This window comes from Haliotis rubra, unplaced genomic scaffold (assembly GCF_003918875.1).
Source record: "Haliotis rubra isolate DU_JTF1 unplaced genomic scaffold, ASM391887v1 Scf1249, whole genome shotgun sequence".
In the NCBI taxonomy this organism is placed as follows: Eukaryota; Metazoa; Mollusca; class Gastropoda; order Lepetellida; family Haliotidae; genus Haliotis; species Haliotis rubra.
Window position 1 is genome coordinate 187,744 of NW_025765169.1, and position 14,405 is coordinate 202,148.

Below are 14,405 nucleotides of genomic sequence, written 5' to 3' on the forward strand. Positions count from 1 at the left end.
CCTCTGGGAATGGCGAACTGTGGGAATCACTTGGTACTTCGTGTTAGCGATTCTTTATCTCGAATAATTGACATTCGTAACTACTCGTTTCTTTCCGTGACCTACAAGAAGACTCTTACCCCTATCGAACGCCATTATTGTCAAAAATCTTGGCAAACCAATCAAATCGCGCGTAGTAAAACGCATTTCGAAGCATGAAAATGGCGGCACGGTTGAAGTTAGAAATTTCGCTAAACTATGCAAAGCACAATTTAAACTTTCAGCTGAAGTATCAGCAACTTTCAACACTGAAACATATTTACGAAGGGAATGACGTATATGATATAGTTGTTTTGCCCACGGGATATTAGGATATTCTAGGATTAGCCATATTTGGAAATTCAGAGTTATCTTTCCTTGGTAATAGTACTAGACTATTTTCATCTCCGTGCCGGTTTGCGCTTAGACAGGGCTTAGTCGTAAACATGGCCAAGAAAGGGGTACGAGACACCATCCGGCTTGCCGGAATGACACGAGTAGTTACGAATGGAATAATTGAGTCACGTATGATGTACGGAAATTACCGATGCTTAGCGAATGCAAATCGATTGAAGGGAGAGAACTCTAAATTTATTTTCTTCTCGTTTGTCGTTGTCGGTTTCCGATACCCGTGCTTCAAATAGTGCAAAATTAACATTAAGGTGTTCGGGTAAGATAAATACGTTGTTCACTGGTCCTGTGGGGCCCATGGGGTGATGTACCCTCTATGTTTGTTTATGTACCCCTGGCACCTCGACCTTCGGGCTCTGTTTGTTTATGTATAAACAAACATAGAGGGTACATCATCCCATGTCCCCCTCGTGACCCGTGAACAATTTATAATGTCTTAGTGTCAGCGGAACGTGAATGTAGTAGAAACAATTTTGATGTCTTCATAAAATACTAGTATATGGTTGTGGAACGGCGTAAGAATCGCCATCGAAACTTACGTCCTCATTGTGAAAAAAAGTTATTCGCCCATATTTTCTTCCCTTAACTTTTTGACTGATGGATTTGATGTTCGATATACAGCTGACTACACCGCTCAAATCAAACTAAACATTCTGCATTTTCATGTAAAATGAAACCAAAGCTTTAAGGTCTTTTACTACATCTACAGTGAAGAAAGCTTTTATGACGACGATGTGCAAATGACAATACATTTCATGTGTTCGAGGTCCACTTAAAATACATTACGTGCACATATTGTGTGAATCTCAAATATGAGACAATCCACATGTAAAACACATGAATAATTCAAATGACTAAGCAGCAATAAGTTCAAGTCGGTTTAGCAAAGGCGACTTTGGACATACATTCTATGGTACAAAGGGAATGTTTCTTTCTGGGTTTTTTGTTTTGTTTCACAAAGGGACATGTGTTTGTAAGGATGTTGAAACGGGACTCAATGACAGTTGTTATGGTGACGGCACGTTTATTGTGTATTATTCCAGCTCCGTTTCGTCGGACAGACATGAAAACTGACATTGGCTTGACATCAATGTTTTGTCTGGTTTAGACTCGTTAACTTGCAGATTGTCATGACTGAGCTGGATACAGTTGATTGCAGCATTAAACGGATCCAAGAAATAAAAAAAGAAAGAAAGTTCTTGTCAATCGATTCTCGCAGTGATAAACCTCAGCATTATTACTGCCTTGTTCAGAGGACGAGCTGGGTCTGCCTTGAACACGGGAGCAAATGGATACCAGTCCCATATTTCTACCTGTTCTCATTCTACACTTGCTATGCATATGTGTGGCAGCAACGGGACAGTTTGATGGAACACAGGGTCTGGCTTTGCCCGGATCTGTGTTCCAGATATTTCGTCGAACTACGTTACGGCAGTGTCGCCGACTGTGTGTGTACTCGTCAAGATGTCTCTCGGTCAACTGGTCATCCTCCACCAGGGAGTGTCAGCTGAATTCAAAGAAAGAAGAAATTGAAAGTTTGCAAGTTTCCAGAAGTAACATTTATCTTCTAGACAAGCTTGACATGACACAGCAGGTAGGTGGGGACGATTTGTTAGGAGAAATATTAATTGAAGAAATATGTGTAAACACTGACCAAAGAGGTTAATCCTAGTATTGTTCCGTGGGTAATCTTTAGGGCAACTTCATGCCCGAGGTTTTGGGCAGGTACTTGGGCAGGTCACCCTGTATGCAGAATAAGCATTGTCTCTTGTTTCATGCCAACTCCTTGTGGCGGCCATCACCCGATAGATACATCGATGCCACTGTACCCAAGTATAGGACGGTTCACTTATCATCAGTCACTAGACTGCCGACATCATGAGTGAGTGAGTAAATGTTGTTTTAAGCTGCGTCAGCAACTTTGCAGCTATTCGCGGCTAGAAAAACATATATTTTCTTATAGGAAAGAAGATGCAATAAAAGTGATGAGGCAGATCACCAAAACTTCAGTCAGCTTTCTCAGTTAACAGTAAAAACTGACATTAAGAATTTAAAATCGGCATCTTATCATAGTTTAATTTCCTTCAAATATTCTAAAATGTAATGATAAGAAACGGTATTGAAAAGGTGAGACATAGTTTTAACAGTATAAAAGCTTGTTGTTATGATAAGGAGATTGTATGAGCCTTTTTCAATTTAGTTCAGTCCAAATTAACGTCAGATTGGAATGGAGTTTTGTAACGTACTTTAGTGCCAGTTTTATCCGCCTGATCTCAAGACAAGGCTCATTAGCTTCAACATTGAGGCTTTCAATAGGGGACGTTCTAAATGCACCTAAACATAGTCTAAGACCTTGATGGTGAATGGTGTCGAGCTCTTGCAAATTGAATGTAGGACTTATGGGCTGAACCATATATAAAACAGTCATAATCTAGTTCATCCATTTAATGGAGTTTCTTGGTCTCGATCCCATTTAGCATTTGAAAATAGTTTTAGGATATCAAGAGCTTATAAACATTTGACGTTAAGACTTTTAATGTCAGGGATAAAAGGCAGTACATTGTCAAAGGTTATTCATACACATTTGGTCTCTTCTTGGTGTTCTATCTAAGAATAACGCTGGATTATGATGTATTTTGCGTTTACTACAATCGTGAATGAAACACGTTTTAACTTTGGAAAATTGGAATCCGTTTTCCAGTAACCACATGTGTATTTTGTTGAGACAAAATTGTAACTGTCTCTCAATTGCGGTCATGTTTGTACCGTGGTATATTGAAGTCATCAACTAACAATGATCCATCAATATTTTCATTCAAAACCTTCGCAAGGTAATTTATTATAACACTGAAAACTTTGGGGGACTCCCGTTTCGTGACCAAATACATCAGAAAATGTGGTGCCTACTATGAAGTTCCTGTCTTCTAAAAAGTGTGCAATAAAATCAGACAAACAGCCTCAAAGACACATATCACGCAGATCTTTCATGATACCATACTTCCATATCGTTTCATAGGCCTTCTACAAATCAAAGAATATGGATACAGCATGTTGTTGGTTAATAAAAACATTTCGGACAAAAGATTCCAATCTCACCAGATGGTCAATAGTGCTCCTCTGATGTCTAAAACCAGATTGAATGTCCGTTATCAAATGATTTGATTCCAGGTGCCAGTTCATTGATCATTCGCACAATAGTTTTACACACACGGCTAGTTAGAGCTATTGGTCGACAGTTAGATGGAGTGGTATGATCCTTTCCTTGTTTGGGGATAGGGGCGGTGGAGTAACCTAGTGGTTAAAGCGTTCGTTCGCCCTACCGAAAGCCCAGATTCGATTCCCCACATTGGGACAATGTGTGAAGCCCATTTCTGGCAGCTCAAGCGGCGTTAAACCATACTCACTCACTGTTTAGGGATAGGAATGAAAAGAGCTTCGTACCAGGAAGGTGGAAACATTCCCCGTTTCCCAAATATTGTTAAATATGTATAGCAAAGCTAAAAGAGAAGATTCTTGGAGATACTTCAATAATAGATAATGAATATCACTGGACCACCGTAATGAAGCTTGAATATGTTGAGTGCAGCGTTATACAACAGAACCATACAACCGAGTTACGTTTTGTATAATGGGATACATAGGGTTGTTCTTACACTATTTGTAAAATACCTACTGCCATTACTATTTGATATTATTTTCACTGAAAGTTTGTCTCTGGCGACCATAGGAATCTGATTTTGCTTGGGAGGTAATTGAGACCGGGTGTTCACTGACATTGACGTTGCATAACTACACTGATAAGACATGTGTAATTCTGTATTTATTTTGAAAAGAACCGCTGACTTGTAATGTCCGAATTTATCAAAAGCAGGTATCACTATCAAATAATGATGACAGCTAGTTTTCACGGAAATGTAAGCGAATCCTTTCTCACCAATGGCGCCATCACAGACACACATAAAAACAAGTCAATTTTGCAAACACCTGAAAAACAAAGGGGAAAAGGAAGTGCATCGAACATCATTTTGGTCACTGTTGCATCATGTTTAGAAATGTCTTCCACATGTCAACCATGAAACTCTTTAAAAGCTCTGCTGACTACTTTAATGTTTCAACCTTTGCCCAACAACATTTTAACAAGATTCAGATGAAACTCTAAATTATTTGTAGAAAGTATATTGTGAAATGTAGACATCAAAGGCTGCTGAAATATTGCCTTGCATATAAAGGAAACGAAATTCCCTTTGAAGTCATTTCTGTTGGCGTACAGTCTTGTGGAGAGTTGTTTTGTCACTGTGAATGTGCACTGATCGGAACAATAGACAGAGGAGACAGTCTCTCTGGTCTCCTGTTGGCATACAGTCTGGTGGAGAGTTGTTTTGTCACTGTGAATGTGCACTGATCGGAACAATAGTCAGAGGAGACAGTCGGTCTCCTATATTTCCATTTCAGGTGGGTAAATCAGTGCAAGAAATTAGCTTTTTTACTCGTTTTTGAACGATAACAGAACATCGATGTACCTGAATTTTACATTAAATGTTCTTGGCCAATTACATTGCTCAGATTTTCGAATCACATTGGTTAGAAATTCCATGTCATATGCATGAATCAGATCAACAAAAACAGGACTGACTGACTGACTGAGTTTGGTTTTACGCCGCTTTTAGCAATATTTCAGCAACATTACGGCGGGGGACACCAGAAATGGGCTTCACACATTGTACCCATGGGGGAATTCGAACCCGGGTCTTCGGCGTGACGAGCCAACGCTTTAACCATTAGGCTACCCCACCGCCCCAACAAAAGGAGGAACGCAAGAGATGGGCATATCTTCTTCCTGACTAAATGCCCCCCGCAAACATGGGTCTACTCCCATTTGTGAGAACTCCCAGTTGTGAGACTCCCAGTTGTGAGACAGTGGAGTAGGTAAATAGCAAAGAAAACACACCTTACTCCACTATCTAATAGAATGGATTAACCCCAGCTAATTATGGATTACCTATTTAACTGAATCTTGTGGAGGTAACTTAATGAAACTCAAAAAGATAAAGTAATTAACCTACTCAGATAAATGGCTTTAAAAAATAAACACTTTGTGTCGGTAACTTCGTGATCATTTGAAAGAGAAATTAATTTACCTACTCAGATTTACGTGTTTGAAAAATCTAGCAATAACTGTTGTAAATGTAATTAATCCAAATCTATTTATTAACCTTTGACTGCTCTTTCCGATGACCATTATGGCAGGCCTTCAACAAGTAGAATATATCACCAGTTCACGATAATCTTTTTCAGTATTTCAGTATCTATTGAAAACAATAAATGCTCTTCAACGAACAATGTTTTCTGTGTTAACTATGCCTCCTGCGGGTACTCTTCAGCAACAGGGCTGTTCCCACTTTCATCGTAGGGATGGGGAAGCACCACATGTGTGCACTGAAACATTAATTAATGTGTCTCACAACTGGGAGTTCTCACAAATGGGAGGACACCCAAACATGTTATGTAGATGTTATCAGTGCATATCACATGACTTTCTGGATCTGAATGCGTATACCCATTGCATATTTATGTAGAATGAGGCATGGCTTGGGACGGCTCCCTCTTTCCATGTACTTGTAAACACTTTTCTTGGGAAATGGGTGTTTTGTGTGGGTTTTCCCGAAATGACTCAACAGAGTCATACATGATTTTGAAAAGCTGACACGTTAGAGATTAAAGATCCCACACATTCACAATCCTTAGATTGGGCTGTAAAAGATCGCTCGGGATCAACTGACGCGAACTTCAACGTAGATTCTCTGATTCTCGAACAGAGGTACCCATGTTGGGGAATCGAACGTGTGACTTCGGCACAGCCACTAGGCGAACCCCTATCGCCCCGCTTGATGAATGATTTGTTTGAGTGGCATTTTAAGATTTGGCTGGTATAGAGTTGACACAACTCTATGGATGATCAACTTCTTTATTTTAACAATAGCGACGTTTCGGTATAGGTTCTTATACCGTTTTCAAGCATATGGGGGAATGATGGGGTAAACCAGTTTATATACAAGATAAGATAAAGAGATAACAATAACAAGGGTGGGGAAACAAAGCATCAAAGAAAGTTACATGATGAGCTACAATGACATGATGATGAGCTGAGGATAACAAAATGAGATGAGTGGGATTACCATGAGAATTAGTGAATGTAAGTTAATTAGGCAGAAGCCAAGGTGGTGGGGGGATTAATTAGTGAGAAGCCAGTGGTGAGGAATGTGAGTATGAAGGTTGATGAGAAGCCAGAGTGGGTTGAGTGGTTACTTATTTGTGGATTAGGTGGTTGTAAGCTGAGGTGATGTAATAGCCTTGATCTCTGTTAATAGAGGGATTAAAACGGCGTTTTTGTAATGCTTCGGCCAATTTCCGCTGAGTGTAATCATGTTTGTTGTTTGTAAGTGTTTTGACAGTGTCCCAGTTGATGATGAATGAAATGAGCAACAATTGCATGTTTTCACATTAACGACACAACTGCACTGTTTCTTTTAAGGTGAGCTGTGTAAGTTATATGGCTTTTGTTGAAAATGAACATGCATCGGACTAATTTTTTCAGGAGATACACATAAACTCAGTATAAATGGACACCAGAATTTTACCAATGTGGGGAATCGAACCCGTGACGAGCGAACGCTTTAACCACCCCACCGCCATACTAATTGATATAATACGTAACAGCGTGACTATTATATTACCCGAGCCATAATATTGCTGGAATATTGCTTAAACAGCGTACAGCCATGCTCAATCGCAATATATCGTCTATGAGACATTTTTTCACAGGATATAGTAAGAGCAAAAAACATCTATCTTAAGTGGACTGCAAACATGTAAATGTTAGGTTAATACTGTACTCAGAACTATTCCATCTGTATGATTTCGTCTTTTAATAATCCAATATGGACTTCAGCATCGACCCACGCTATTGGGATCAAGATGCATTCAATGGGTCTGATCATCATGCCCCAATAGTTTCCTCTCTCGACGAGCATGGGCTGTTCAAAACCAATTTTGCTATCAATGTTTAAGAACGAGCAAACACATTCAAGCTTGGATGTTTTTGCGTCGTTAAATTGATCTCAGTTGCACTGCGTTGCATCACAACCGACCTGCCTCTCTTATTTTCTCTCTTGTGGCATATGAAAATTAAATTAAGCGTTCCTGATACATGTGATTAAAACTGAATATTTACATTGTTAATTGGCTCTTGTTATCGATTAGATAAGAAACGTCTTTGTTATGGATTAAGCTACGAGAATCTTAATGATATTTCTTATGTACGTGTTTCAAAACAAGCCACGTTCTCAGGAGCAGTCAATACAAATTTCAGACCATATCCAGTCTATCCACAAAACATTCGGGGAATTAAACGATCGGAGAAGAAAACAACCATTCCACCTGTTTACCATTACATCTATTTCTAAGCCTCTCCACAAAACAAAACAAACAAACAAACTATAAAATTGAGGAAACAGGGGAAGATCGATTGATCGAGTTTAATTTCACTCCGCTTTTAGCAATCACGGCGTAGGACATCAGAAATGGCCTTCATACATTGTACCCTTGTGGGGAATCGAACCCGGGTCTTCAGCCTAACGAGTGACCGTTGTCATACTTATCACTCATTATGCTGCACGTGTGACAAAACGACACGTCTTAATTTGAGCTTTTATATTTTAGTCAAGCAGTTTCTTGACGTGAGGGTGTAATGACTTGAATTTAGTGGCTTGGAACTTCTTTCCCATGAAAAACAACAACATTTTATCTGGTATGCATTGGCAACCAAATGGTGATGATGTTGTTCAGAGCTTTCAAAAAGAGGAGACTCTTCATATGATCCTTGTTTATCGTAGGTAATATCGAGAAGATTCAATTTTAAACTGATTGTGCCCTATAGTTTTGTAACTGGTAACTGAATGGTGACAACGTAGCTCAAAATCAAATGAGCCGGGTGTACCAAAGAAACTGACCATGTCTTTGAATTAATGTGCACCTACCATCAGTGTTCCCACTTGCAGAATGCCATGATCAGGAATGATCTAAAGACACGTTTTATTTAACCTAATCTTCCATAGTTTCACCATCAGATAGGTGACACACATGCTCCATAATCGTAAGGAATCGTTAAAGTCCATTCCGACTATTTAGTTCAGCTTAAAGATCCCTATCTGACCCGTGAAGGTCCGGGTTAGAATTGATCTTCAGTAACCAATGCTTGTCGTAAGAATCGACTATGGGGATCGGGTGGTCAATCTCACTGGTTTGGTTGACAGATGTCATCGGTTCCAATTGCGCAGATCGATGCTTATGCTGTTGATAACTGGATTGTCTGGTCCAGACTCGATTATTTACAGACCGCCGCCATACAGCACAGGCCCTCGTGTCTTTGCGAGGATTAAAGATTTAAAAAATGTTTTTGAGATGACCCCCGACTCGAAATGCTCCACAGTACATTCCATCATGATATATGCAAAGCATTTAGATAGACCGTAGATACTCCATAGATACTTGCTAGATAGACTGTAGATACTCCGTAGATACTTGCTAGATAGACCGTAGATACTTGCTAGATAGACTTGCTAGATAGTCCGTAGATACTTGCTAGATAGACCGTAGATACTTGCTAGATAGACCCTAGATACTTGCTAGATAGACCCTAGATACTCCGTAAATACTTGCTAGATAGACCGTAGATAATCCATAGATACTTGCTATATAGACCGTAGATACTTGCCAGATAGACCGTAGATACTTGCCAGATAGACCGTAGATACTTGCTAGATAATCCATAGACACTTGCTAGATAGACCGTAGATATAGACCGTAGATACTTGCTAGATAGACCGTAGATACTCCATAGATACTTGCTAGATAGACCGTAGATACTTGCTAGATACTTGCTAGATACTCCATAGATACTTTCTAGATAGACCGTAGATACTCCGTAGATACTTGCTAGATAGACCGTAGATACTTGCTAGATAGACCGTAGATACTTGCTAGATAGACCGTAGATACTCCATAGATACCTGCTAGATATACCGTAGATGCTCCATGGATACTCGTAGATAGACCGTAGATACTCCATAGATACTTGCTAGATAGACCGTAGATACTCCATAGATACTTGCTAGATATACCGTAGATACTTGCTAGATAGACCGTAGATACTCCATAGATACTTGCTAGATAGACCGTAGATACTCCATAGATACTTGCTAGAAATAGCATGACCAGAAATTATTGAGAATTTTGGGAATATGTTTAATTGGATTTCTAGTATAAACAACCTTGACCACCTATCAAGTGCTTGGTTGCATTCAAGAGAGACAACTCCGTTAATCTTTTCATTAGTTTGTGAAGAGTTATCTCCCTTTGTTTACTTGCTAGCAGACGACATTTTCAGTGATCCTCAGTATGGATGATTTAGAGAAGAGGAAGTTGATTTTAGAGTATTATAAGAAGGACATCAGATCAGCTAAAGTGATTTCAAGTAGAACAGGCATCCCTTTGTCCACTGTTTATCGTGTTTTGAAAAATATTGCAAATGGATATGGCATTGAGCACCAGGGAGGCGCAGGTAGGCCCAGAAAATTGACTGTCGGTGATAAGAAGGCGGCTTGGTATTCTTGTTTCTAAAAACAAACGAAGTAGTTTAGAAAACTTAAGGCTGGATATGATTGATAGAGGAACTGTGGTTGACTGTAAGGAGACAATTAGAACTGAGCTGCATGCAATGGGTTGGCAGAAAAGTCGAGGAATTCCATCACCGATCGTGAAACCTGAACAAAAGGAGCGAAGGTTTAAACTGGTGCTTACAGCATAGAAATTTTACCTGGGACAATGTGATTTTCTCAGATGAAAGTTCTGTGTGGCTGTTTCCTAATACACTGAAATTCTGGACCAAACAAACTGAAAAACCTTCGTATCAGCGCCCAAAGCACAGTTCGAAATATAACGTGTGGGGTGGCATTTCTGTGTTAGGGTCAACGCCCCCCTGTGTATTTGAAGGGGATATGAACAGTGAGGGGTGCACAGATATTCTCGAGGGACATTTACTTCCATCTGCTCACGTGTTCTATGAAATGTTTTTGATTTTCCAGCAGGACAACGGCCCAAAACATCGTTCAAAGCATCCACAGGCCTGGTTTAGGACCCAAAATATGACATTATTAGATTGGCCAAGCTATATCCCTGACCTAAATCCAATAGAAAATGTTTGGGGACTTATGAAGGAAAGTTTTAATAAGAAAAATCTGACACATATTGCTGAAATGAAAGAAGAGGTGGTTCGATATTGGGACAACATGGGCCACGACTTTCTAACTTCTTTGATCAGTAGTATGCCCCACTGCATTGAAGCCTGCATTGCTGCCCATGGTGACTTGACAAAATACTAACTGTTCACCTGTCTTTGAATCTGGAGTTATGTTCTGCCAATATTCACATTTAATACGTGAGTAATGAGTGAAAATTGCTTTTTTTACAACCTTTAAATTCTCAATAATTTCTTGTTGTACCGTAGATGCTCCATAGATACTTGCTAGATATACCGTAAATACTCCATAGATACTGCCTTTTCCCACATGTCTGAGATATGATAGAAAGACGTGTGCGCCAACTCCATGGGCCGTTCAGTATCATTGTCATTTCATACTGTAGTACCACATATAATGACATATTATTCAGCTCAGTAATATATGGGAACTATGCTTTTAAAAAAATTCGGATGTCGATCATTCTCTAACGTATTGGCTCAGCTCTGGAACGCTCTTCCAACTGAGTTAAAGACGTTACCATCAGTGACCAAACGTCAGCTCAAGACGTTCGTATTCAACTAGCACTTTGTGTTCCACTGACATGTACTTTCCACCTTCCCTGTCGCGCTCCGAGCCTACGTGTGTATGGAATTTAGTGCTATATAAGCAACCTTATTATTATTAATATTATTAGAAAAAATGCAGATTGTCCAAATATTTGTTTAGCAACTCAATCACCAAATGCCACAAAATAGTATTGTAATACCAGAAAAGAATGTGTCCTACTGTAATGGACCCCGCACCATTTGTCTTATGTTTTGAGGTCAAAGATCACTCAGGCTCATCCTTTAATGTAATATTAGTGTTGTTAAGAAACATATTCCTAGGATGAAGGACGAAGATTTACAAGGGACGGTAGACTCTGATTTCAGTATAGATAGATGGTTAGTCCTTTAGGTTTCATTTGCTCTATATATTTCTAAACGACAAAAGCGTATCTTCCGTGTTCTTCCACGGCATCAGACTTTGATCCCCCATGCACACACAGCTGACATTTGTACATTCGGTTATTTGTAGGCTCACTCATGTTCAAGTCAGCCATGCAGTACCAATCACATTTGCATCCCCGTCAACACAGCTAAAGCCCATGTATGTGTACGTATTGGTGCGTTCATACCACAAACTACTGACGAGACAATGCCATCAAAGACTGCAACAACAACAGTCACTGCGGCAACTACATCTGCCGCACCTCCAACAACAATTGAACTGACTACTTCCACGACAACAGCTCCGACTTCAACATTCAAAGCGACTGCGGCAACCACATCTGCCGCACCTCCAACTACACTTGAAGTGACTACTTCCACGACAACAGCTCCGATTCCAACATTCACAGCGACTGCGGTAACCACATCCGCCGCACCTCCAACTACACTTGAAGTGACCATGACGACAAGTCCCATGTCAACTTCAACAACTTCAAATGGGACTACAACATCTGCTGAACCGACTACATCAGCTCCAACAGCAACTTCGGCTGCCACAACGACAACTGCTCCATGTATGTATGTGTAAGAGTATTGTTCAGTAGTGTGGCGGAAGCAGCAATAATATATCACCAAGGCGGTAATTATGTTTTCAGTTGTAACATATGATTCAATGCTAAACGAATGTTGTTCGTTACAACAGCTTTTGCACGCTGCCAATAGGATCTTAGAATAATTACAGATTGTACTCTTAAAATGTGAAAATTAAATGGAAGATTTCAGTTCGCAGAACAAAAAAAACCATTTCTGGAGTGCATTCTGTGTGAGTAATGTACCTCTGTGTTTTGCAGATAACGGTACATGTGTAACGGATATCGACTGTGCTGTTCCTCCTGGACGGACGTGCTCTGGTGGTGTCTGCATATGTTCCATCGGATACGACATGGACGAGACCAGCGTTACCTGCAGAAAGCTGACAGGTAAACATCAATTCAAGATTTTTGCATTAAACATTTGGGTTACCGTAAATATTCAAGAGCTTTAGCAATTTTACTTAATTACATTCTCAAATGCTAGCTTGCATAGGTTATAGCCTAGTGGTTAAAGCGTTCGCTCGTCACGCGGAAAACTCAGGCTCTATTCCTCACATGAATGTAATGTGTGAAGCCCATTTATGGTGTCCCCCGCCGTGATGTTGCTGGAATATTGCTTAAAGCGGCGTAAAACCAATCTCAGTCAGTCAGTTATACCAAACGGGGATTGAGTCCTGACTAAGACCAAAACCTTAGAATTTTCATTTTTATGGCGACATGATTGAGACTGGTGCTATCGGTCGCAATGCGGTCATGGCCCCTGGTGTGACTTTCTGGCGAGCTTCTGCCGAACAGAGCCGACCAGGGCCCCGTTCCTCAAAGCGATTGTACCGCTAAGATGATTTTAACTCCCATACTTTAACATAGGCTTACGACAGTCGTAGCGCTACGATCGCTTTGAGGAACGGGGCCCTGGTCGAGACTACAGTGACAACATCTGCGACTGACTTGCGACTTGAGTACGAGTAGTAAGATCATTTTTGCGACCAGTTGCGATCGTTGCGACTCCATGCGAGTTTCTTACGACTCAAGTACGACGATGAGGACCTTTTAGAAGACCGCATTGGGACCTAAGCAACTTCTCCAAGACACCAATTGAGAGTCTTAGCGGGTGCGCTCCCAAAATCGTATAAAAAAGGACCGGGCCCGAATGTGATCTCGTGATTCGTCACCTGACAAGCACTGGAAACACTCAGAAAAAGATCAATTTTCTAAGCCGGACCTTCACGGGTACATTTGGTATCGACTGTGAATGAATGGACATATGTTCTAACATAGGTCAAAGGTGTCAAAGACAACACAATACCAATATACACTGTCCTATTAAACTCTTTTCTCACTTTCTTACGACACGTGAAATTCCGGGTTAGAATTGATCTTCAGTAACCCATGCTTGTCGTAAGAGGCGACTAACGGGATCGGGTGGTCAGGCTCGCTGACTTGGTTGACACATGTCATCGGTTCCCAATTGCGTAGATCGATGTTCATGCAGTTGATCCCTGGATTGTCTGGTCCAGACTGGATTATTTACAGCCCGCCGCCATATAGCTCGAATATTGCTGAGTGCGGCGTAAAACTAAACTCATTCACTCTCACGTTGTTACAGAATGTTCATCATTTGGTTCGGGCTTCATCCTCTACGTGGACAAAGTCATCAAAGGGTACGCTGTCTACAAGTCTTACACCACGCCCGCAGACTGTGCCCGCTTGTGCCTGAATGCAACATCTACGTGCAGATCTTTTGAAATGCAAGACACAGTCTGCTTTTTGCAAGCAGTCACGTGGTTTTCAGTCCCAAACCATAAACGTGTGTCATTTCAAGGTGTTAATCACTACCAACGAAGATGTGCCTGGTGATACATACAGGTTTACTGTCACTGGGAGAAAACCATGCTAACACAAACCAATTCTAAACACAATCCTTCGATTTCCGGTCCTTGAATAGAAACAAGATATTATTTAATGCACCTGCAAATAAGATTAAATTGTAAATTCTCGCTGTGCAGTATTATTGGGATAAGATCAAATAATGTTGATCTGTGACATTGTCCGTGCATATAAATGTTACAAAACGTTGGAATGTCTTGTTTGAAACA

The 14,405-nt window shown here is 40.4% G+C and overlaps 1 protein-coding gene across 1 annotated transcript; it reads left to right on the plus strand.

Moving 5' to 3' along the window:
• The first annotated feature begins 11,835 nt into the window (after positions 1–11,835).
• LOC124266332 (integumentary mucin C.1-like) lies at positions 11,836–14,166 on the plus strand. The gene is made up of 3 exons (XM_046701135.1): positions 11,836–12,291; positions 12,568–12,696; positions 13,916–14,166. The coding sequence occupies exons 1-3, from the start codon at positions 11,925–11,927 to the stop codon at positions 14,164–14,166; spliced, it is 747 nt and encodes a 248-aa protein (XP_046557091.1). The 5' UTR covers positions 11,836–11,924.
• Positions 14,167–14,405: the final 239 nt, after the last annotated feature.